General features: G+C 46.3%; 2 protein-coding genes across 10 annotated transcripts; one reads left to right on the plus strand and one right to left on the minus strand.

The window, feature by feature from the left end:
- Positions 1 to 69: 69 nt before the first annotated feature.
- METTL1 (methyltransferase 1, tRNA methylguanosine) lies at positions 70 to 3835 on the minus strand. Of its 6 annotated transcripts, none has more exons than XM_082741998.1 (6): positions 3713 to 3835; positions 2330 to 2493; positions 1188 to 1372; positions 984 to 1097; positions 713 to 814; positions 70 to 557 (listed from the first exon to the last, which is right to left on the minus strand). In XM_082741998.1, the coding sequence occupies exons 1-6, from the start codon at positions 3796 to 3798 to the stop codon at positions 402 to 404; spliced, it is 807 nt and encodes a 268-aa protein (XP_082598124.1). In that variant the 5' UTR covers positions 3799 to 3835; the 3' UTR covers positions 70 to 401. The 6 variants fall into 6 exon arrangements, with proteins under 6 accessions (XP_082598124.1, XP_082598128.1, XP_082598123.1 ...); XM_082742002.1 differs by having other exon boundaries at positions 3231 to 3832; XM_082741997.1 differs by having other exon boundaries at positions 3235 to 3821.
- Positions 3836 to 3840: 5 nt separating this feature from the next.
- On the plus strand, positions 3841 to 23936 carry EEF1AKMT3 (EEF1A lysine methyltransferase 3). Of its 4 annotated transcripts, none has more exons than XM_082741996.1 (6): positions 3883 to 4136; positions 12082 to 12255; positions 12879 to 13007; positions 14147 to 14269; positions 21263 to 21350; positions 23361 to 23936. In XM_082741996.1, exons 1-6 carry the CDS (start codon positions 3960 to 3962, stop codon positions 23765 to 23767), a joined length of 1098 nt encoding a protein of 365 aa, XP_082598122.1. In that variant the 5' UTR covers positions 3883 to 3959; the 3' UTR covers positions 23768 to 23936. The 4 variants fall into 4 exon arrangements, with proteins under 4 accessions (XP_082598120.1, XP_082598122.1, XP_082598119.1 ...); XM_082741993.1 differs by lacking the exon at positions 3883 to 4136 and adding an exon at positions 11626 to 11785; XM_082741995.1 differs by lacking the exons at positions 3883 to 4136; positions 23361 to 23936 and adding exons at positions 11626 to 11785; positions 21713 to 21794.

Here is a 23936-nt window from a genome sequence, read left to right on the forward strand (position 1 = left end):
AGCATGGGCAGGGGCACATGCACACACGTTATCTCCAGGACTGCAAAGTAAACACAAGTGGACAGGCAATTTGAGTCTAGCAAGCTGTTTAGATGGATAGTGGAGAACTGCATTCCTCACTTTCGCTGAGAAGGAGAGATCCCAGAAGAAGGGAGTGCTAAGGAAGGGCAAGACCCCACACCCTTCCAAACATCCCTTCTGGTCCAAGGTCTTTTGACCTTCCCAGTTAGCTTCTTTTGCTTTCTGTTGGTGGTAGACAGGCAAGAAGATGAGAGGTCAGTTGTGAATCTCAGGCTTCTGGCTTGGGAAGTTCTCCCAACTTCTTTGAAAAACTGTTCCCTCTTGGCCCTGGCAGTCTCGGCTAGGAAGGTCCTGTGATCAAGCTAAGGCAAGGTAGGCTGTCAGTGGCCAAGAGGGGTGGGACTGAGGGTCACTGGCTGCAGGGTGGGATCCTGAATTCTTCGGAAGATGGCTGGGAAATTCTTGCCTCCGTTGCGTAAGACTTTCTTTCCCTCCTCAGTTGAGGTGCCCAGATGTCCCACAATGGGGTCTTCACTCTGGGAAAAAGAAGGATTCCATAAGTCCTTGCCCACCTTTCAGACACCCTGAGACTCTCACCCCATCCTCCTGGCACTGAGCTGGGTTCAAAGAATACAGAACCACTCCGGAAAAGGCCTGCATTGTCACAACTCCCCTCAGGGCCCCTACCTACCAGTTCCTCCAGGGGCACACGCTCAAAAAGGGGGTGCCTTTCAAAGTGGGCGCACATCCAGTCATGTAGCTCCAGCACATCAGTTATGGTATATACGAGCCCCTGCAGAGGCAAAAATCACCCGAGATGGGGGGCTGATGCAGCTGAGCAGGGTGATGATGGGAGTGGTGGCGTGAGTCCTAAATGCTTAATTTATTAATTAAGTGGAATTCTTAGTGGAAGGTCTCTGAATAGGCCGCTCACCCCTCCCTCCCTCCCACTCCCAACTCACCCCGACTCTAAGCACGTAGGCATATTCTGCCAGCAGTGTGGGACTGATGATTCGCCACTTGTGCTTCGTCCGCTTGAAATGTGGGTCAGGGAAGAGGAAGAACATCTTTGTCAGCTGTGAGACAGACAGGCATTGACAGGGTTGAGAGCCTGGCTTCAGTGCCATACCTGCCTACCAGCCTTACCCACCGGAGCTGCTCCCCACCTGGCCCTTGCGGAAGAAGTTAGGAAGGTGTTTCATGGCATTGCTACGGAGACAGGCGATGTTCTGGAAGCCACCTCCAGGAGCTGCTCGAAGGGCCCGAATCCGGTCTTGTACATAGTCTGAGACTTTCACCCGGATCTCCAGACCCAGGATCAGTGTGTCTGGGAACAACGGTGACAGTTCCACTGGACACAGAAATAGGAATGGAATCGTCAACCTCATACTTACAGGAAGTACAAAGGGGTCAAGAAAAGAAAGGAACTGCCAATCTGCAACTGCAAAAATCACGAATGGCAAGTGTGGTTGAAGAGATATGTATATGGCTGGTTCTATGCTGGAGAAGAGGGTTAAGGTTAGGGTTAAGCTTAGATCCAAAGACTATTACCCAGACTGGAAGTGGGAGGGCCTGGGAGTACATGTATATTTGCAAGTGCTTCCGAGTTTTCAGTGTTTTCACACATTGACTCAGTTAATCCTCCTAACACTCTGTGTAAATTGAGAAGATGAGGATACTGAGGTCAGAAATGCCCAAGGTCACAGAGCTAAGAAGAGGCAGAACTTGAACTTGAACTGAGCTCTTCTGCCCCCAAGTACCATGTTTCTCCTCTCTCTGTCATACTGTTACCTCTATGGGAAGATCTAAAAATAGAGAAGTGGCCTGGCATACAGGGCTGGAACAATACAGACAATCAGACAATACAGAAGGAACTTGAAAACACGAGAGTAGAACAGAAACAATGAGTTTTGGTGAAGCAGTGGGGCAGAGAGGGAGAGTGGTGGAATCCCTCAGAAAGACAGTTCAGGATCACTGGCTACAGTGACTTATCTCTGACGCTTGTGCTGACCAGCTCACTGACCCGGCACCTTGCAGGTGAAACGGCTCAAGGAGGGACCGAGGCCAGGGGTGGGGCCAGACAGAACAACCCAAGTTCTAAGAGGCATTTGAGTCAACACCCTCCCTTCTCCAGGACAAAGGCCACAGACCCAGAGTACGGGGAAAGCAGAGGTTCTCCACACTGATGTCACAGTACTGGTGTCTGGTCCGAAGGGGAAAGGCCAACTATGGCCCCCACCAAACCTGCTGAGGTAGCACAACCTAGACATTGCCTCTCCATGCCCTAGAGAAAAGGCCAGAGTGTTACCTAATAGGCCACCATAGCCACAGCCTATGTCTGCAAACTCCACTTGGGCCTGAGCTCTCTTTTCTTTCTTATCCTTTGGGTCATCGTGGCTTTTATTTTGAGTCAGTGGAGTGAAGAACTCTGGGTATAGCTCAGACCAGTCCATCTCTTCAGGCTTCACAGGGCTATTGGAAAGAAGACACGAGGGACATGAGAAGGTTGGTCAAGCCATTGCGGAAGTGGTACTACATGTGTGTGGGCAGATGGATAAGGGTGGGAGGTAAATGGGAAGAGCTATTCTCAAAAATTCTGTAACATTGGGCTCTGTGGTCTCTAGCAGACACAATGGAAACCACCCTTAAACCCCAGAGTGAATCATAGGCCCATCATGAGGCTCATGATTGCTGACCTGCCCATCTCCACTTCTAGGAGTTGATGTGACTCTGGTCAGGCAGCTCTCCTTCTTGGGTCACAAGTTTCCTTCCCCCAGAAATTGGCTGCCTAAGGCACTGGGACCTTACTCTGTTTATGTGCTCTATGGGAAGAGGATGGATTAAGGTGTGGGTGGGATGTGTGTTTATGTTTGGCTTTTTATTAAATCCGATAAACGAAACCGAAAGATGGAAACAACGTTCCGCCTAAAACACTCCAGTCTAAGTTACTCTCTTTCCGGACTTACCCCACAACTGGGACTTGGGGCAGAACGCCACGCCCCCTCTCAGCCCTCCAACTCCGCCCTCTCCTAAATCTCCCCGACCCACCTCTAACGCTGACGTCACCCAGCCGAGCCTCAGCCGAGCCTCCCGGTGCCTCTGTGACCCTACCGACCGTCCCGGAACAGCCCTTCCGAATTGCTGCGGGATGCTGCAAACATTCCGCCCTCCTTTGCCTCCCCCTGCTCCCGCCCCCCTGCCCTGCTCACTCACTAACGCAGCGTGTGGTCAGCCATGGGGTTGGAGTGAGCACGTTGCCGATAGTAGCGCTTCTGGGGCTGCGGGGCCTCCGCTCCCGCCGCGTCCCCACTCTCAGCTCCCGCCATTATCCCCAGTCCGGGGTTTCTCCACTGAACACACGTGGAGACCGAGGCTCGAGGCGCAGGATAATGACGCAATCAGGCACGTTGCGAATCAACCCCGCCTCTTAAAGACCCAACAGTATACTCCGCGGACCTGCGCGGCGAGGGTGGGCGGCGGCCGGAGCGGTGGGCGTTGGCTGCGCGGGTCTCCAGCTGGACTGGCAAAGTCAGTCCTGGCACCCTACCCCTTTCGTTATCCCGCTTCTAAGTGGTCTGGGTTTCTTTCCTAGTTGCAGGCACCTGTGCATCCCGCAGGTGAGAGGAGTCCCAGGACTCCCTCTTCCTACAGTAAAATTCTCACTCCTCTCCCCTCTCCCCGGGTCTCAGACCTGTCTGCCCGGTCTGCCCCGCGAAGTCCGACGTGAGCCCCGTCGGGTGTGCGCTGGGGACCGGAGCGGGAGGGGCAGCTTCTCATCCCATCTGCAGGAAGTCAAACTGGAGGGAGGAGGGCAAACTCGGGAAGGCGGGGCTCGGTGCCACGGAGAAGCCCAGGCGATCCGCGGCCCCACACCCCCAGCCGGTCCCAGATCCGGGATACCAGCGCTGGCCTGGGGGTCCGCGTGCGCTCTCATCCGGATGGCCGACCCCTGCTCAGATCGTGAATCAGACTCCGAATACGTGTTCCCGCGTGAAGTCGGACTTTTCGCGGAGTCGTACTCGGAGAAAAGCCGGTTCTATTTCTGTGGGCACGTGCTGAGCATCACACAGAACTTCGGGTCCCGCCTCGGGGTGGCGGCGCGCGTGTGGGACGCGGTGAGGAGTGGGCGGCTCTGGACGAGGGCCCCCGGGAGGTCAGGACTCTGGACTCTCCCTCTGCCATATGGAACCATCCACGCGACAGCCTTTTTCTTTCTCTCTCCCCCTTTCCCCCCGTAGGCTCTGAGCCTGTGCAACTATTTTGAAAGTCAAAATGTGGATTTCCGAGGCAAGAAAGTGATCGAACTAGGCGCAGGGACGGGCATCGTGGGAATCCTGGCCGCGCTGCAGGGTGCGTGAGCTTTGTTATACGAGTGGAGTGGGGGTGGGGACTGGGTCGTGGAGAAATTTGTCACTCCCTGGATTCTTGGGAGGGGAGTGATTTGCGACCCGACCAGTCTCTTTTTAACAAACGGGGTGTGTGTGTGCGTGCGCGCATCCTCTTTCTGTGTGCCAGAGAAAGCACCCAGGATGGTTGATTTGGGGGCAGGAAATAAAAACCGGGCAGGCCTTAGAAGGAGTAGGACTTTTTTCTACTTTTTTGCTCTTTGTGATTTCATGAATAATACCGTCACTTAAAACCGCCTTTGCTTTGACATGGTGTTTTGTCAAAATGCATCTTTGGGGGCATTCTGGAGGGGGAGCAATCTGCTTGTATTAAACCAGAGGAGAGCAGATATTAGGTTTTTTAGGGTTTTAACTGTTTGGGAGAAATAAGCGTGAATTCTTGAGGGTTAAGGTGTTTTTTGTGGGGGAAGTGGGGGTAGGAATTAGACACTGCAGACTTCGGGAAGGAAAAGGTAAGGAAAATTTTGCTTCACTTTTTTTTCAAGGATCCAAAACTACAAAGGAAACAGCTCCTAAGTTTATAATCTAATGGGCAGGCAAAACCTCACACCCAAAACACTCATTTAAAACACTTATGATGTCATCTCCCTAGTAATGCAAATGTCTTTGTTCTTGGGAACACAACTAGGTCACATTCAGGGAAGTCTTCCCAGAGACAGGCATTCATTCTTGTGTTCATTCAGTCAATATCTGTTTGGAGCCTTCTATCGTGCCAGGTACTGGGATATAACAGTGAGTGAGACACCTTTCCTGTTCTTGAGGAGCTTATGGTCTAGTGGGGAAGGTGGGGGCAGATGTTATGGTACTGGAATTATGGTGATGTATGCACAGAGCCAGTGGACATGCTCTGGCTATGTGTCCCTTGATCCCTGGGAATTCAAAGAGAAGCACTGTGAAGTGAGAAGGTGAACAGTTCGAACACAGCAGGCTCACAGAACCAAGGGATGTTAAAAGCAATTTTCCATGAAGGAAGAGCAGAGGAGAGATATACAGTTATGCTAAAATGGGAAAAAAGTGAGTAATATGGATGGGAACACCTGCTTCCACTTGCTCCAAGACTGGGTTCTCCTCCTTTGCCCCTGTCCAGCTGCCAAATAAGAAATCTAGGTGTCATCGTGTCCTTTGCTCTCTCCTGCTCACATCTCGGCAATCAGTCAAACCTGTGGGTCATAAGTCCTTAATAGTTCCCCAGTTGTCTGCTCCTCTTCCTACCATCTCCAGTTCAGGCCACTGTTGTTTCTTCCTTGGGTTTTCACAAGTGTCTTCAAGCTTACCCATGGGAAGGTAAGCATGCCAAAAGTAGATCTTGTGTTCTTCCTGCACCCAGGCTGTTTTTCCTTCAGGTGTCCCCATCTCAGTGAACCAAAGCATCATCTACCCAACGGGAAACCTAGATATCACCTTTGACATGTCCATTTTTTTCACCCCCATAGCCATTACTCAAGTCCTACTGATTTTATCTTCTAAAAATCTCTCAAATCTCACGTTTTCCCATCGACACTGATGTCTCCCCAGTCCATGCCACCATGGGCACTTGCCTGCCCTGCTGCATTTAGGCCACCTCGTCTTCCTGCTTTGACTCCTTGCCCCCTCCCAGACCTCTGCCCACTCTACCCAGCAGAGTGATCTTTTCAAGATGCACCTGTAATCACCTCTCACTCCCATCTTTCAATGAGTTCTTGTTCTTTCAAAATCAAACCAATAACTTTGGCATGGCTTCCATGGTCCCGCCTCCCTCTCTGGCCTCTTTCTGTGCTTCTCCCTCCCTTGTGCTCCTCATGCTGTCAGTTACCCTTCTCTCAGTGCCTTAAGTCTGTCTTGATGTTCTCATCCATGGAGCCTTCATACAGATTGTACTCTTGAACCACCTGGTTTATTCAGATGCATCCTTCAGTGCTCAGCTCAAACATCACTTCCAAGGGAAAGTCTCTTTGGTATCCCCATCTCCAGGCTAGCTTAGGCCTCCTAGTATATACACAGCCATGCTGACTGGTTTCGTTTTGAATTTGTCATTACTAAACTTAAGTCCTTAATTACTGCCCAGCTAGTCTGTTACTGGCAGTGCACGTGTTCTTCCATTGTGCACGTATTCTTCTGTTCTCCCAAACATCTGTTTTACCTTCTTTCCCTTCAAACCTCGACTTGCCTCCATCCCATCTTCACCCTCAGCTGATGGCTTTGTTGCCCATCTCTTCTGATTGCTTCTATTTTGTTATAGAAAAATTTCCACGTTCATGTCACAATGTCTACTCACCTGTGTCCATTTTAAGTGCTGCCTTCTCTCCTGTTACCATCCATAAACACACTGTGCTCCTAGCTAAGTCAGGCTCTCCACTTGTCAACAGGACCCCGAACTTTCTATCTACTCAAAGACATTGTTCAGCAAACCTCCTCCCCATCCCCTGTCCCCCCTGCATTACCAGTTTTTCCTTTTCTCTGGAACATTCTATACACACGTGCACGTGCACGCACACATGCACACTCACACACACACACACACGTATTACATATATAAATATGCCATATTTTCTCTTAGAAAAAAACTGTTGGTCCTACATATTCTTTTGTTACCACCCCATTTTTCTGTTCTGCTTTATAACAAAACTCCTCAAAAGAGTTAATCTTCTTCATCTGTAGTTCCTGTCTTACTTTTCCCTCAATCCATTCCACGTTTCTGCCCTTATTTGCAGCAGTCAAACCAACTCCATGTTTGTAAGTACAGGAGTTGGTTATGAGCCCACTTGACTTGACTTTGCAGCATTTGACTCTCCCTCCTCTTTGAAATGCTTCCTTTCATTTCCAGGGTACCACACTTCTGCTTTCTGCCCACCTCACTTGCACTGGAGTTGTCCTTTGACCCCTTCCCTTTTTTTATTCTTTTATTTTTTAATTTTTAAAGATTTTATTTATTATTTGACAAAGAGAGACACAGTGAGAAAGGGAACACAAGCAGGGGGAGCGGGAGAGGAAGAAGTAGACTTCCCGTCAAGCAGGGACCCCAATGCAGGGCTTCATCCCAGGACCCTGAGATCACAACCCGAGCCAAAGGCAGACGCTTAACCCCGGGTGCCCCGCCTGCTTCCCTTTTCTGTCTATACTCCCCACTCCCAAGCAATCCCATCACCTCATGGGTTTAAATCCTGTTTCTATGCTCATGACCCTGCAACTCCCATTTCCATCTCCAGATTTGTTTGTGGAACATCCTACCTACCCGACATCTTCATGTGGTTGTCTGGTGGGCACCTCACACATAGACAGGAACTAATGATCTTCCTCTCCAGTCCTGCTCCTCCTATAGCCTTCTGCCTTTTAGTAAATAGCAGTTCAGTCTTCTAGTCAGTCAGCTCAAACGACCCCTCTCTCTAGTATTTCATGTCCAGCCTCTCAGCACATCCTGCTGACTGTACCTTCAGAATCATTCAGGATCTGACCATTTCTCAGATGTGGCTACCGTCCTGGTTCAAATGAGCATCACTTCTCAGCTGGGTTAGCTGTCTCCTAACTGGTCTCTTCACTTCTGAACTTGTCCCCCTGCCATCCTTTCTCATCACAGCAGTCAGAGTGATCCTTTATTCACTTGTTTATTTGAAAGATATTTATTTATTAATTTATTCAATTTTTATTTAAGAGAGCATGGGGAGGGGCAGAGGGAGAGGGAGAGAGAGCATCTCTAGCAGACTCTGCTCTAGCCACTGGCCTTCCTGCTCTTCCCCAGACTTACTGACACACTCCTGCCCCAAGGTCTCAGCACGTATTAGTCCCTTATTTGGTACATTTAGCCTGAGAGGTCCATGTGGTTTGTTCCATCATTTCCTCCAGGTCTTTGCCCAAACATAATCTGTTGAGCGAGCCATTTCCTAACCACTCAATTTAAAATTACATGCCCCGCCCCATCCTGAAGCAATTCTTATCCCCCTTCTCTGCTTAATGCTTCGCCATAGCATCTGGTGTACAGTGTATTTTCTTTGATTTGTTTTGTTTGTTGTCCATTTTTTGCTGCTAGGCCAGAATCCCTCTGAGGGGGAGGGATTCTTGTCTGATTGGTTCACTGATGTATTCTCAGGACCTGGCATAGAGGCACAAAATAAATATGAATGAAGGAAGGAATTTTTCCTTTGTCTGTCACAGTTGTCACGGTCAGGATCTGTTTCGCAGTATCTTGTGTGTCTCTACCTCTCTCACAACACTCAAGGAAGTGCTGAGGTTTTATCTTGCTCACCACTGTGCTGCCAGAACTTAGTAGGGGCTCAGTACATGTATTTCTTGCATGAATGAAGCTTTCTGAGGTGCTAATCTGATTATCCTCACCCTCTGCTTCTACCTATAAAACCTAGCCCCCTCAGAATCAAACTCGAGTCTCTTAGCATGTCATCGTTATTCTCCGGTCTTGATACTTCTCTCTTTCCTTCCACATGCCCTAAGGTTCAGCCTTCCTTGAACTTGTGATGCTCTCATCCCCAGGCCTTTGTACTCTCTGTTCTCTGTCTGGGAAGCTCCACCTAACTAACTCCTGCTTGTCCTTTGGGGCTTGCTGAGGCCATGTCTTTTGGGAAGCTTTCCAGACCCATGAAGTTTGGTGTGGGTCAGTAGGGGCTGGATGCATACATAGCCCTTCTCCAGCTCGGTCCAGGCTTCTGGTGATGCCAGTGGTTGTATGTTGGACAAAGAAGTTGAAGATCAGCTCAAAGACAATGTTGATGTTGTAGAATGTAAAGCAATGAGGACAGCAGCAGGTGAGGTGGAGGTTAAGGTAACTAAAAGCCCAAGTGCACTCTGGGCTGGCAGGACACTGTTCTCTAGGCCCTGCGGTCTCTGGGCCTTCTGGGTAGGAGCCGAGACCCCTCGATTGGTCTGTCTGACTTGCATTTCTCCTCCTTCCTCTCTCTCAGGGGGCAATGTTACCATCACTGACCTGCCCCTGGCCCTAGAGCAGATCCAGGCCAACGTCCAGGCCAATGTGCCGGCTGGAGGTCAGGCCCAGGTCCGTGCATTGTCCTGGGGGATTGACCAGCATGTTTTCCCTGGAGACTATGACCTGGTGCTGGGGGCTGATATCGTGTACCTGGAGCCCACCTTCCCACTGCTGCTGGGCACCCTCCAACACCTATGCGGGCCCCATGGCACCATCTATCTGGCCTCCAAGATGAGAGAGGAACACGGCACAGAGAGCTTCTTTCAGCACCTCCTGCCCCAGCACTTCCAACTGGAGCTGGCCCAGCGGGATGAGGATGAGAATGTCAACATCTATAGAGCCAGGCAAAGGGAACCAAGACCTGCTTGACAACACCCTTCTGCTCCTCTGAACCCCTTGTCCTAAGAAAAGAACTGCCGTATCTCCAAAGCCATAAGCATGAGGAAGAGAAGTATGGGTTTTCTTTGCCTCTCTCTTTCCTCCTTCCTTCTTTGTTCCCCTAGATACTCTTGGGCTGGTGCTGGGAGGTGCCTGCTTGGTAGGAATCTTAGAGCCCTCATAGCGCTGGGTTAGAGCACAAAGGAAGTTCCCAGTTCCTGTTCCCAGAGGATGAAATGAAGAATTTTAGGGATAGGGGAGACAAATGGGAAGTGAGAACAGTGGTTGCAGATAGACTGTCCCTGAGCCCTTCCAGTCCTGCTGTGTTTTTTTTGTTGTTGTTTTTGTTGTTTTTTTAATACAGAATTGACTTTTTTCCCTGCCAGATTTGAATGGAATTTTTTTTTTAAAGGGAAAGAAAATCATCTCTGCATCCAAAGAATTCAGGCTTTTGCTGGGGGACTAGGAAGGAATGAACCTCAGACCACCCACTTCTTGCTTCTGGAGACAGAGTCTGGTGGGACTATGGCCCTAACTAGGTCAAATCCTGCCTGCCCTAAAGCTGGGGAAATAGGCAGCAAGCTGTCCTTTGGACTATGGCTTCTTTATCCTTTTTGGAGCTGGAACCGGGATCACTAAGTACTAGGTTTTTCTCATCTTTGGGGTTTCTTCAGGTTTCCAAGCCCTGTTGGTCCTTCCTTGCTAATGTGTTTTGTCTTCCTCTCTTTTTTCTTCCCACTGAGCTACCTCTACTTGGGGCTCCCTTTTACTCCTTGGGCCACATATCACCTCCTCTGGATTCCTGGCCTCCATTCCCTCCCATTCAAGCCACTTATCAAAATCTGTTGATCTTCCCACATCAGCTCTGATTAGCTTCGGATGCCTACAGCAAGAGTACACCCCTTGGCTTGGTACTCAGTCCAACCTGAGTGATCCCAAATTACTCTTCTTTTTCATTTTCAACTGGTTTGCTATGTGTATTGCAACCTCTGGACAAATTCCAAATGTCTACTCTTTGTTCCCTATTTCCACACCTAAATTCCTTGTTTTCTTCATTCTTTCTGGTGATTCTCTGCCTGGAAGGGCTATGTCTACTTGTCAAAATCTTTATTACTCTTCACCTCTTTCCTGAAAAAAAACTTTTACAGAGCCTCCTGTTTGGGTGTGATTTCTTTCTCCCTGGAGACCCTTTCACTGTTTGTTCATCTTATGGGACTTACATGATCTTACGTGGTTACTTGCCTGTTCCCTATTTTCTCACCATTAGATTATTTTGGAGGGTAGGGCTGTGGTTTACTCTTCTCTAATTCCCTGAAGTCTAGCACAGCTCCCAGCATACAGTAGATGTCCAATAAAGACTTTGCTCATTCAACAGATATTTACAGGGTTTGTTGAAAGGACTCCACTCTTACCTCCCCAGGTGCCCTTGGCCAAATTTCTGAACCCATCCACCTACCTCACAAGTTTGTCGTGAGTCCTAAATGGATGACTCTGAAAGATGGACGGAAATAAAGAAACATAAGGGCGCCTGGGTGGCTCAGTGGGTTAAGCCGCTGCCTTCGGCTCAGGTCATGATCTCAGGGTCCTGGGATCGAGTCCCGCATCGGGCTCTCTGCTCAGCGGGGAGCCTGCTTCCCTCTCTCTCTCTCTGCCTGCCTCTCAGTGTACTTGTGATTTCTCTCTGTCAAATAAATACATAAAATCTTAAAAAAAAAAAGAAATAAAGAAACATAAAATGTGACGTGTCTTGAATTGTTATTTTGCGACAACTTTGTCCCATGGTTTCTGTTATTTTATCTATGGTGGGAGTGAGGAGATGAGGGGGGATATATCCCTTGTGAAATGTCTCCAAAAGCAAGGTAGAAGCGACGAGTGCGCCCGCCCCGGTCAGCAGGTGGCGCAGTCCTCGCTCGGCGCGTTGTGGTGAGGAGATTTGGCCCTGCCGCGGCGCCGTAGGCTGGTGGCCTCACCCGTGCGCCGGACGGCGGCAGCGTACTCTGGGGCAAGGGAGATGTCGCTGCTGCGGTCGTTGAGTCTCCACTTGGTCGCGCGGGCCGGGAGCTGTTCGGTGAGGGGTCTGGGTCCTCCCACCGTCCCGCCTTCCTTGCAGATCTCCCGAGCGCTCGGAACGCAGTGTTTCCTTCCGTTCCCCGTTCGACTCCATCCTCCACTCCCCGCCCCCCCCCACGCCCCCAACCTCATTTTCTCTGTGGGGTCCAGTCCCCAGTTGGCTGCCTTCGCCCACCCCCGGAGGAGGTGTCTCCTAAGGTGGCCTCCTAGGGTGGCATTCCCGCCGACGTGCTCTCCACCCGCCGGAGTTCCTGGCTGCTTCCTGCTTCTCATCCCTTTCTTCTTCCTCTGCAGGCGGGACCCCTTCGGCTTCAGTCGCTTCAGCCGTGGCACACATTTCACACTGGGCCCTGGCTCTCTTCTGCGGCCTCCAGCAAGGAGCTTCTCATGAAGCTGCGGCGAAAAACAGGCTACTCCTTTGTAAACTGCAAGAAAGCTCTGGAGACGTGTGGCGGGGATCTCAAACAGGTGTGGGGGAGGAGGGCGAGGGGAGCGGGGCGGGGTACTAGGGCCCGAACTCAGTCTCTCAGGGAGGTGCTGCTAGGGAGCAGTGAATCAGACCTGCTACCCAGGGACCCATAACTGCAGAACTCTGGGTAGGATTCTGACTTAAATGACAACCCCACCCTTTGACCGTGTTTTGACTCCGGAAGCCGTTAACTCAGGATCCCATGGTTAGCAAACTCTATTCCAAGCACAGTGCTATGCTGTTTCCCTGCTGCTTGGAGCCCAAAGGGCTCGTGTGGGCTTTGGGAATGAGAACCATCAGGACTCAAACTGTGGTGCCCTCACACTAACCCTGTGATCTAGGACACCTTACTCTTTCAGAGTTGAATTGTTCTTGTCTGTATAATAGAAATACTACTGTCTGCTTCATGGGGTTGTTGTGAAGATGAAATTTATCCAAAGCACCAGGCACAATGCCTGGTATTTGGCATTCAGTGGTAGGCTGCCAGAAAACGATAGATGCTTTCGTTTCCATTATAGGACTGAAGGGAAGCAGAAAGAATTAGGGAACCTGAACATATTTTAGAGCTCCGTTCAGTTCTAAATTCTATGACTTTGTCATCTGCTGTATTTTTAATTTATAGGCAGAGAGCTGGCTCCACAAACAGGCCCAGAAGGAAGGCTGGAGCAGAGCTGCCAAACTCCATGGCAGGAAGACCAAAGAAGGTCTGATTGGGCTACTTCAGGAGGGAAACACAACTGTGTTAGTAGAGGTGAGTTGTCAGAATTCCAGATAACCAGGAACAGCTGCCCCTTGGGTGGAAAGAAGAGGTGTTTGAGAACAGCAAAAGGTTGTTGAAATTAAACTGGTGAGACCACAGTTATGAATTCACTTAAGTATAGAAATGCACAGATATGTTTTCGAATAAAGGCCTAGAAGTCAAAAAGATTACAGATATCCCCCACTTTTTGAAAGTTTGAGTTACGCACTTTACATTTACAAAAGACCTACATTCATACCTGTTTTGTTTTTGGTTAACCAAAAGAAATTCAAAGAGTACTTTCACTTTTATGGAAAAAAAAAAAAAGGCAAAAAGTGAAAATAGCATTCCCTGTTGGTTTTGCCCTGAGTTGCTTTAGAGGCAGGGGTACCCTAACAGCAAGAGTTGTGCCCCCAAACTACTCCCTGCCCAAACTACACTCAGCCTCAAGCTGCCATACCTTTGAACTTTGTGAGCATCTGTATTTTAGGTCGATTTATTTTGTGCACCCACGTCCATCTAAATGAATGATAACTGATTTTTCGCTTTATGCCATTTCGGCCAACAAAAGGTTTCATAGGAATATTCTGCTTTGAGATGGTGGAGCAAACCTATGGTTCTACATGTGAGACTCGTATAGCCTTATAACTTGCCACTGATTGTTTCCTGGAACACATTTTAAAGCTAGGAATTATATTAGTTGATGGATAGCATGTAGCTGTTTTAGAGGAGGTTTAGGGGCCTCAGCTGGTGAAGAATCAGATGTGGGTTGGTTTAGAGTGAGAAAAGGAGATAAGCATGCTGATAGCAAAAGTGGCTTGGTGTTGGAGGAGCCTGGAGAATTATGTGTTCATGGCCTGCAGCCACAGGCAAGTGGTGAACTTGTAGTGAGTCCTTTGGGGGACATTATGGAACCGTCTTTTGAAAGTGCGAGTCATTGCCAACTCATTGGTGGAGCAGGAATCACTTCATTCAGTTTCTGGTCTCAAGCTAGGAGAGGAACCGCAACCTTAAAATTCTAGGGTATTTTATTTCTGTTTTATTGAATCTGCAGCTTGTTCTGCAGTACCTTGGTTTACCCTCCAATTTTATGGCACTTTTGCAAACTGTCCGTAAACAGCCTATAAACAACATCAATTTGTTCCCACCAGGTAAACTGTGAGACAGATTTTGTTTCCAGAAATTTGAAATTTCAACAGTTGGTCCAGCAAGTTGCCCTGGGAACCCTGTTGCATTGTCAGAACCTAAAGGATCAACTTTCCACGTACAGTAAAGTGAGTTTTGGGATTATCTGTCAATATGCTGGATTTGCACACACACCCCTTTCTTTTTTTCTATTTTTATTTTTAAAGATTTTATTTATTTGACAGTGCGAGCACGCAAGCAGGGGAAGCAGCAGTCAGAGGAGGAGGGAGAAGCAGGCGCCCCTTGGAGCAGGGAGCCTGGTAAGGGGCCTGATCCCAGGACTCTGGGATCATGACCAGAGCCTAAGGCAGAGGCTTAACCAACTGAGCCACCCAGGCACCATGACACACTGCTTTCTTAGGCTCTTCGCTGTTCCTTGTTTTTCAGACATCCTCATGGCTCACTCTCTTACTTCATGTCCTTGCTTAAATGTTATCTCTTTGGAGAGAAACATCCTTCCTATTGTTCTAGCCCCTTATTTTGCTTCACTGAAAAAGTTTTGTTATAATACTATGTATTTATTATATTTTTATTTATTTATATATTGATTGTCTTCCCCAATAGAATGTGTGAGTTTCATGAGGCAGAGAATTTGTCTTTTCACTACTGTGTCTTTGGTGAAAGAGGAGTGGGCCCAGCATTTGGTTGGGGCTCATTAAATGTTGAATGAATGAATGAATGCCAGTGGTGTAGAGTCCTTCAAATCAGCTGAAGCGTTTTTTTCTTTAAAGATTTTTTTTTTAATCATTTGATACAGAGAGATACAGAGAGAGCACGGGCAGAGAGAGAGGCAGAGGGAGACAGAGAAGCAGACTCCTTGCTGATCAAGGAGCCTGATGTGGGGTTCGATCCCAGGACCCTGGGATCATGACTGAGCCAAAGGCAGATGCTTAACCCTCTGAGCCACCCAGGTGCCCCACTTTTCTTTTCTTTCTTTCTTTTTTTTTTTTTAAAGACCTACCTATTCTAGAGAGAGTGAGAGTGGGAACCGGAATTGGGGGGGGGAGGGGACGAGGGAACGGAAGAAAATCCCAAGCAGACTCCGTGCCAAGGGTGGAGGCCTATGGAGGGCTCCAGGCTCCCCTGGGGTGGGGGATGGGGGTACGGCTGGGTGCAGGGCTCGATCCCACAGTAAGACCTGAGCTGAAATCAAGAGCCAGAAACTTAATTGACTGAGCCACCCAGGCACCCTAATCAGGTGAACGTTTCTTTGTATTCAGAAATCTAGAATAGCCTGAGGAAGGGATTTCTTCTTTTTTTCTTTCTTTCTTTCTCTTTCTTTTTTAAGGAAAGGATTTGTAAATACAGATATTGGAGAAGGCACAGTTTAGGAAAACTAGTATATTCTTGTCCATAGGAGAAGCAGGATGGAATTATATTAGTCTGCCTTTGGTTCATCCTTAAGGTCAAGACAAAAATGAACCAACTACTCATTTTTTTATGTGTGTTTTTACTACCTTTTCTCTCCTTTGTATCCTTCTCTTGAGAGCTTGTGGTAAATGTTCAAAGATGAGCCACTTAAACTAGAAGTTCTAATCTATTTTCTTTCTTTTTTAAGTAAACTCTGCTCCCAAGGGGTGCTTGAACTCATGACCCCAAGATTAAAGAGTCGCATGCTCTACCAACTGAGCCTGCCAGGCACACCCAGTTTTTTTTTTTTTTTTTTAAATTTAAATTTTAAGTTTTTTATTATGTTCAATTAGTCAACATATAGATACCTAGAAGTTCTAATCTTTTTTTTTTTTTTTTTTTTTTTTTTTTACTTTTATAAACATATATTTTTATCCCCAGGGGTACAGGTCTGTGAATCACCAGGTTTATACACTTCACAGCACTCGCCAAAGCTCATACCCTCTCCAGTGTCCATAATCCCACCCCCTTCTCCCAAACCCCTTCCCCCCAGCAACCCTCAGTTTGTTTTGTGAGATTAAGAGTCACTTATGGTTTGTCTCCCTCCCAATCCCATCTTGTTTCATTTATTCTTCTCCTACCCACTTAAGCCCCCATGTTGCATCACCACTTCCTCATATCAGGGAGATCATATGATAGTTGTCTTTCTCTGCTTGACTAGAAGTTCTAATCTTGACTGCCTATAAGTCTGTAACCCTGAGCCATTCACTTATTTTGTCTCTGTTTCATTATCTGTAACAAATATTGGTTCATTTTAGCTTCATTTATTTTTTTCCCTTTTGGCCTTTAATTTTTTTTTTTAACTTTTATTTTGAAAAACATTCAAACTTATGGAAAAGTTGCCAGTGTTCTGGAATAAGCTACATTGTACTTTTATCTAGATTCACCATTTGTTAACATTTTGGCACATTTGTTGTATTACTTTTTATATACTTATTGTTACCATCACTCTTTCATTTTATTTTAAAGTAACCTCTGCACCCCAACTTGAGGCTGGAACTCACAACCCCAAGGTCAAGAGTTGCATGTTCAAGGGGCGCCTTGGTGGCTCAGTTGTTAAGTGTCTGCCTTCAGCTCAGGTCATGATCCTAGGGTTCTGGGATCGAGCTCCGTGTTGGGCTCCTTGCTGAACGGAAAGCCTGCTTCTCCCTCTCCCACTCCCCATGCTTGTGTTCCATCTCTCACTGTGTCTCTCTCTATCAAATAAATTAAAAAAAAAAAAAAAAAAGAATTGCTTGCTCAACCAACTGAGCTAGCCAGGTGTCCCATCACTATTTAAAGAAATTTTTTGCAAGTATGTTGCAGACAACAGGACCGTTATTCCCTTGAATAGGTTATTTCCTAAAAATGACATTCTTCTATGTAACCACAGTACAATAATCACAATAAAGAATTTTTTTTTTATAGATTTTATTTATTTATTTGACAGAGAGAAATCACAAGTAGGCAGAGAGGCAGGCAGAGAGAGAGGAGGAAGCAGGCTCCCCGCTGAGCAGAGAGCCTGATGCGGGACTCGATCCCAGGACCCTGAGATCATGACCTGAGCTGAAGGCAGCGGCTTAACCACTGAGCCACCCAGGTGCCCCACACAATAAAGAATTTTAACACTGATACAGTATTTTAATTTATATAATATAGGACATATATTCATATTTTGCCAGCTAGCACTTTTTCTTCGGATCCAGGATCCAATCCGGTATCATGTGTTGTAATTAGTTGTCATGTTTGTTTAGTGTCCTTTCTTTGCTTCACAGCCTTTCTTTGTCTTTCATTGCAATGACCTTTTTTTTTTTTTTTTAAAGATTTATTTATTTATTTATTTGACAGAGATCACAAGTAGGCAGAGAGTCAGACAGAGAGAGGAGGAAGCAGGCTTCCCGCTGAGCAGAGAGCCCAATTCGGGGCTCGATCCCAGGACCCTGGGATCATGACCTGAGCCGAAGGCAGAGGCTTTAACCCACTGAGCCACCCAGGTGCCCCACAATGACCTTTTTATTTTTTTTTATTTTTATTTATTTTTGTTTTTAAAGATTTTATTTATTTATCAGAGAGAGAGAGGGGGAGAGAGCGAGCACAGGCAGACAGAATGGCAGGCAGAGGCAGAGGGAGAAGCAGGCTCCCTGCTGAGCAAGGAGCCCGATGTGGGACTCGATCCCAGGACGCTGGGACCATGACCCGAGCCGAAGGCAGCTGCCCAACCAACTGAGCCACCCAGGCGTCCCCACAATGACCTTTTTAAAAAAGATTTTATTTTTAAATAATCTCCACACCCAAGGTGGGACTTGAGCATACAGCCCCAAGATCAAGAGTTACATGCTCTCCTGACTGAGCCAGTCAGGAGCCCCACACTGACATTTTTTTTTTTTTTTTTCAATAAGCTCCTTTTTAATTTTTTTTTTTAAAGATTTTATTTATTTATTTGACAGAGATCACAAGTAGGCAGAGAGGCAGGCAGAGAGAGAGGAAGGGAAGCAGGCTCCCTGCTGAGCAGAGAGCCTGATGCGGGGATCGATTCCAGGACCCTGGGAACATGACCTGAGTTGAAGGCAGAGGCTTTAACCCACTGAGCCACTCAGGCACCCCCTACAATGACATTTTTGAAGAGTAGAGGACAGTATTGTAGAAAGTCCTTTAATTGGGTTTGTCTGATATTTCATCATAGTTAGAGTTTGGGTTTTTAGCATGAATATTAAATAAATTATCCTTTATATTTCCCAGGATGGTGCATCAGGAGGTATGTGATGACCATTGGTCTCATTACTAATGATGTTAATTTTAATTTTTTTATTATTTTTTAAGATTTTATTTATTTGAGAGGGAGAGTGAGAGAGAGCACACAAGGAGGGGGAAGGACAGAGGAAGAGGGAGAACCAGGCTCCCCACTGAGCAGGGAGCCCAATGCAGGGCTTGATTCCAGGACCCCGGGATCACCACCTGAGCCACAGGCAGACACTTGACCCTCTGAGCCACCCAGGCAGCACTGATGGTACTAAGGTTTTAAGATTTTATTTATTTATTTATTTATTTATTTTAGAGGGAGAGTGAGCGTGAGCTTGTGCTGGAGCAAGCAGGGGAGGGGCAGAGGGAGAAGGAGAGAGGGAATCTCAAGCAGACTCTGCCCTGAGCGAGTAGCATGACCTGGGACTCGATCCCACAACCCTGTGATCATGACCTGAGCTGAAATCAAGAGTTGGATACTAGGGGTGTCTGGGTGACTCAGGCGGTAAACATCTGTCTTTGGCTTGGGTCATGATCCAAGGGTTCTGGGATCGAGGCCTGCATCGGGCTCCCTGCTCAGCGGGAAGCCTGCTTCTCCCTCTCCCAATCCCCCTGCTTGTGTTCCCTCTCTCTGTCCCTCTCTCTCTCTCTTTCTGTCAAATAAATAAATAAATAAATAAATCTTTAAAAAAAAAAAGGAGTTGGATGCTCAACCAACTGAGTCACCTGATGATGTTAATTTTGGTCTCTTCTTGGTCAGGGTAGTATCTTCCAGGTTTCTTCACTGTGAAGTTACTCTATTTCTCTTTATAATTAACCAGTAGTCTGTATGGGAGATTCTTTGAGACTGTGTAAGTGTCCAGTTCATCAAAAAACTTTTACCTGAAAGTATTAGCATCCATCCATGATTCTTTGTCAGGTTCAGTTATGACTGTTAATTATCAGTTATGACTGATATTTACATAATGGTTATTTTTCTATCTCTTAAAATTTCTTTTACATGTGTTCATTTTATTAGTTGGCATTCTACTGCTGCTCTGCTCCTTCAGCAGACAGATGCAGGAAGTGTGTGTGTGTTCCAGTTCTAATCCTGCATCCCAGGTTTTTCCTTTCCTTCCCCTATTCTATTTTTGTATCTTCCTTCTTGCACTGTCAGTACACTGGCTCTTAGCAACTTCAGTGTTTACTTATTTTCTCATTGTTCCAATACACACTAAATCATTTTAGTGACTATACCTGACTGCTGCAAATAACAAACCTGTTAAGGAGTTTAAGATTCCTTGGATGTTGTTTTTGTCTTTACATTGGAGTTACATGGTCAAAGGACCGTATTCAAAGTTACTTAGATTAGTTTTTACCCCTTCTGTGAAGTTACATTAATACAGTTAGAGTCTTGTGTTTCTGTGTAGTTAATTTTGGTTTTACCCCCAAATTCTTGTTAATCTAGTTTTGTTTTTAAATTTGTAAAACACTGGGGCACCTGGGTGGCTCTGCCTTTGGCTCAGGTCATGATCCCAGGATCCCAGGATCGAGCCCTGCATTGGGCTCTCTGCTCAGCAGAGAGCCTGCTTCCCTTCCTCTCTCTCTGCCTGCTTCTCTGCCTACTTGTGATCTCTGTCTGTCAAATAAGTTTAAAAAAAAAAAGTAAAACATTAACAAGATTCTGAAAGTTAAAGCTGTAATATACATGCACACACGTGTACACACAAAGAAGTCTCACTCCTCTTTCTCTCCTTTCTACCTTATTCTTGTCCACTCTAGTAGATAACTAGTTTCATTGGTTTTGGGTATCCTTTAAGTCTTTTTTGCAAAAATAGCATATTTATATAAATCTTTCTTACACAAATGATGGCATAATATATACATACTCTTGGGGCACCTGGTGGCTCAGTGTGTTAAAGCCTCTGCTTTCAGCTCAGATCATGATCCTAGGGTCCTGGGATCGAGCCCCGTGTCGGGCTCTCTGCTCAGCAGAGGGCCTGGCTTCCTTCCTCTCTCTCTGCCTGCCTCACTGCCTACTTGTGATTTCTGTCTGTCAAATAAATAAATAAAATCTTTTAAAAAAATGTGTGTATATATATATACTTTTTTTAAAGATTTTTTTAAAGGTATATATATATACACACACCCATATACTCTTTTTTTTTTTTTTTTTTAAGGATTTATTATTTGAGAGAGAGAGTGTGCACACACACGGGAAGTGGCAAAGGGAGAAAGAGAGAATCTCCAGCAGACTCCTCACTGAGTGTGGAGCCCAATGCAGCTGCCCCTAGATATATAGTCTTTTAATTTGCTTTTTTTCACTTAATAATATAACCTGGAAATACTTTGTAGCAGCTTATGCAGAACTTTTCTTTTTCCCAGCTGCATAGTTTTTCCATTATGTGGCTGTGCCATGGTTTATCCAACCAGTCTTTTAGCTTTAACATTTTATGATTGTTTGAAAATACTGTTCTTGATTTCTTGGAACCTACAGTCGAAGAAGTTAGGCCAGAGGATGGGATTGAGATAGAATTGGGGGTGATACAGTGATAGAATATAATAGAGATAAAAATAGAACTCTTATAAATTTGTAACATCTTTGGCTTAATGAAAACATTCATTTAGGGGGCCCCTGGGTGGCTCTGTGGGTTAAGTGTCTGACTCTTGGTTTCAGCTCAGGTCATGATGTCAGGTTCCTGGGATCAAGCCCTGTGTTGGGCTCTGCACTCAGCAGGAAGTCTTCTTGAGAGTCTCTTCCTCTCCCTTTGCCCTTCCCTTGTGCAGGCTTGCTCGCTTATGCTTTTTCTCTCTCAAATAAATAAATCTTAAAAAAAAAAAAAAAGATCTGAAATATTCATTTATACTTAGTTGTCTTAAATCATTTTTTGAGAAACACACTATTTTTGCCTAGTTTCTTTGTAATTTAAGTGGGACAGAACAGATTTGTTCTTTTTGTGTATGTGTGCACTTAGGGCTTCTTGAATTCCTCTGAGCTTTCTGAACTTCCAGCTGGGCCTGAGAGAGAAGGTTGTCTCAAGGATCAGCTAGCCTTAGCAATTGGTGAGTATTTGTAAGGATTATGGGAACTGGAAGTCATGAACTGGACCTCCTGGTATCTTTGATATTCCTCCACACCTGATCGGGAATTGCAAGTTCATGTGCCCACAAGGGTCAGGATATATGAATGTGAGAAGTGGGTTGTGTTGTGCGTTAGACATTAGTGAGCAGTAGGGTCCCTGAGACTTTCACACTGGTGAAGGAAACTGCCACCAGGCTCTAGCCAGTTGTTACCTTGCGTGGTCAGAATTTTTAAATTCCTTCAAAAGAATTTAGCTTTCTGTTTAAAAATTTCAGTTTTTAATGTTTGCAGCTAATTAAAATGATTTTCCTCAATCTGCGGGCTGACCAAAGCATGTCTTTAGGCAGGGATGGCTTTTGACTTCTTCCAGTTGACCACCTCTCTGTACACTGTGGGAGATACACTACATCAGAAGTCATCTCACCTTCTTTATAAAGGGATCCAGGAATATTTGGGGGCATCATGTAGGAATTTGAGCTCTTTTTAAGAAAAATCTGATCCTGAATTTGTGAAGGTTTATTCCTTCAGAACCACTGGGCACAGGAACCATAGCTGGATCATTGTGCCGGAACTAGTGGGAATTTTGCTTTCTTCCTGCGTGTTTTTGATGGAAGGAGGGAAGTAGGGCTGGGTTGGAGCTTGCTGGGAATTTACTGCTCATCCATCATTTCCAGTCAAGGCATCAATTCTGTTTTTATCAGGTTATCTTGAAATATGTATGATGTTTTAGTGAGTCATGGCTGAGAAGCCAGGCAGACAGCTGCGAATGGGACTTATTAAGAAATTCTGGAAGAACTGGGTGTTTCAGCCTTGTCAATTTCTGAGAATTAACTACTGTTCAAATGCTTTGAATTGTTTTAAGATATCTTTTGATTTCTCCCCTTATTAAGACTTTTAGATATAATTATGGCTAATGCAGGGATATTTACCTAGACCTTTTGGGGTCTCCTAACCCCTTTCCTACCCTTTGGCTTATTTGGACTTATGTTAGAGAGAATAGCATCCTGAGGAGACAGGGAAACCTGGAATTATATTTGATTCTTAAAAATAATGCTGGGGGCAACTGGGTGGCTCAGTAGGTTAAGTTCCTCAGGTCACGATTCCAGGATGCTGGGGTTGAGCCCTACATCGGGCTCCCTGCTCAGTGGGGAGCCTACTTCTCCGTCTGCCCCTCCCCCTGCTCTTGTTCCCTCTCCCTCTCAAATAAATAAAATCTTAAAAAAAAAAAATTTATTTTTGCTGAGAGGAAGTTGAAACTACCTGATGGTATGGGGTTTGGGTTTTCTGGGGCTTTTAGTTGTGGACTTTTTCCTGCTATCATGGATGACGAAGAGTTGTGTCAGTTATGGTGATTTTCGGGAGGGATGGTAATTTCAGGGGAAGAAAACACCTAATTGCTTTGGAGTGAGATGCAGGCTTTGCTTCCAGCTCTGGCATGTAGTAGCTGTGTAAGCTTGGGCGGTAGCTCGAGCTTTCTAAGTCTACATCAAACATAGTAATGATAGCCAGCATTTGTGTGCCCTCTGTGCTAGATCATGTAATTAAGCGCATTTACATATGTTACTTTATTTATGTCTCCTAAGAACCCTGCTTTCAGATTATTTTAAGTGATGTCATCTCCATGTTGTGGAAGAGGAAACATTTATGATAAATTCATAAATGGGGTTATGTCACTTGCATAAGGTTACATAGCTGGTAAGGGGTGGAACTGAGACCCGAGTTCAAGGTCTGTGGGACACCATAGCCTATGTTTTTAAGTACCTGTATGGCACGTTGTTGGTGTTCCATAAGGGTGTTCTTTATTTCTCCCACCCCTGCCCACTCCTCCCACATACCTTTTCTTAAATGGCAAATGGTATCTCTCCATATTCATAGTGTAAATGTGGGGAGAGAGGACTGTCTCCCAAACTCGGCCACTTCTATGCATATTTTGGTAACTGCCACGGGTGTCATGTTCTAGAAGTGTGTTACTTGTTTTTTCTTTTTTATAGGGAAACTGGGAGAAAACATGACTCTTAAACGAGCCGCATGGGTGAAGGTGCCAGCTGGGTTCTACGTTGGCTCTTACGTCCATGGAGCAATACACAGCCCATCGCTCCACAATCTGGTGCTGGGGAAGTATGGGGCCTTGGTCATCTGCGAGACATCTGAGCGCAGAGCAGGCCTGGAGGACCTGGGCCGCCGCCTGGGGCAGCATGTGGTGGGCATGGCCCCCCTCTCTGTTGGCTCTTTGGATGATGAGCCTGGCGGGGAGGCAGAAACCAAGATGCTGTCCCAGCCATACTTGCTGGATCCCTCCATCACGCTGGGACAGTATGTGCAGCCTCAAGGGGTGTCTGTCGTGGACTTTGTGCGGTTTGAATGTGGAGAAGGCGAAGAGGCAGCAGAAGCTGAATAGGTTCCAAAGACTTGGCTGGAGGAAAGGTCTCTCCTTAGCTTTGGACATCATTACGAAGAGAAGTTATTTCCTAAGCCTCTTCAAGCCCAGAAGTTGTTTTTCATTGGTGTTTATAAAGAAATGATAGACTCGATGAGTAAAGCTTTAAATAAAATTGCTATATAATTAA

This window comes from Mustela nivalis, assembly GCF_964662115.1.
Source record: "Mustela nivalis genome assembly, chromosome: 7".
Lineage (NCBI taxonomy): Eukaryota > Metazoa > Chordata > Mammalia > Carnivora > Mustelidae > Mustela > Mustela nivalis.

Bases quoted from the DNA above. Each gene is read 5' to 3' on its own strand.
- EEF1AKMT3 (XM_082741996.1), top strand. From the start codon at position 3,960: ATGGCCGACCCCTGCTCAGATCGTGAATCAGACTCCGAATACGTGTTC. The intron at 4,137-12,081 runs GTGAGGAGTGGG...CTTCCTCTGCAG, and splicing joins CGGCGCGCGTGTGGGACGCG to GCGGGACCCCTTCGGCTTCA. The intron at 14,270-21,262 runs GTGAGTTTTGGG...GTGTGCACTTAG, and splicing joins AACTTTCCACGTACAGTAAA to GGCTTCTTGAATTCCTCTGA.
- METTL1 (XM_082741997.1), bottom strand. From the start codon at position 3,347: ATGGCGGGAGCTGAGAGTGGGGACGCGGCGGGAGCGGAGGCCCCGCAG. The intron at 1,098-1,187 runs GTGGGGAGCAGC...TCTGTCTCACAG, and splicing joins ACTTCTTCCGCAAGGGCCAG to CTGACAAAGATGTTCTTCCT. The intron at 815-983 runs GTGAGTTGGGAG...TTGCCTCTGCAG, and splicing joins CCTACGTGCTTAGAGTCGGG to GGGCTCGTATATACCATAAC.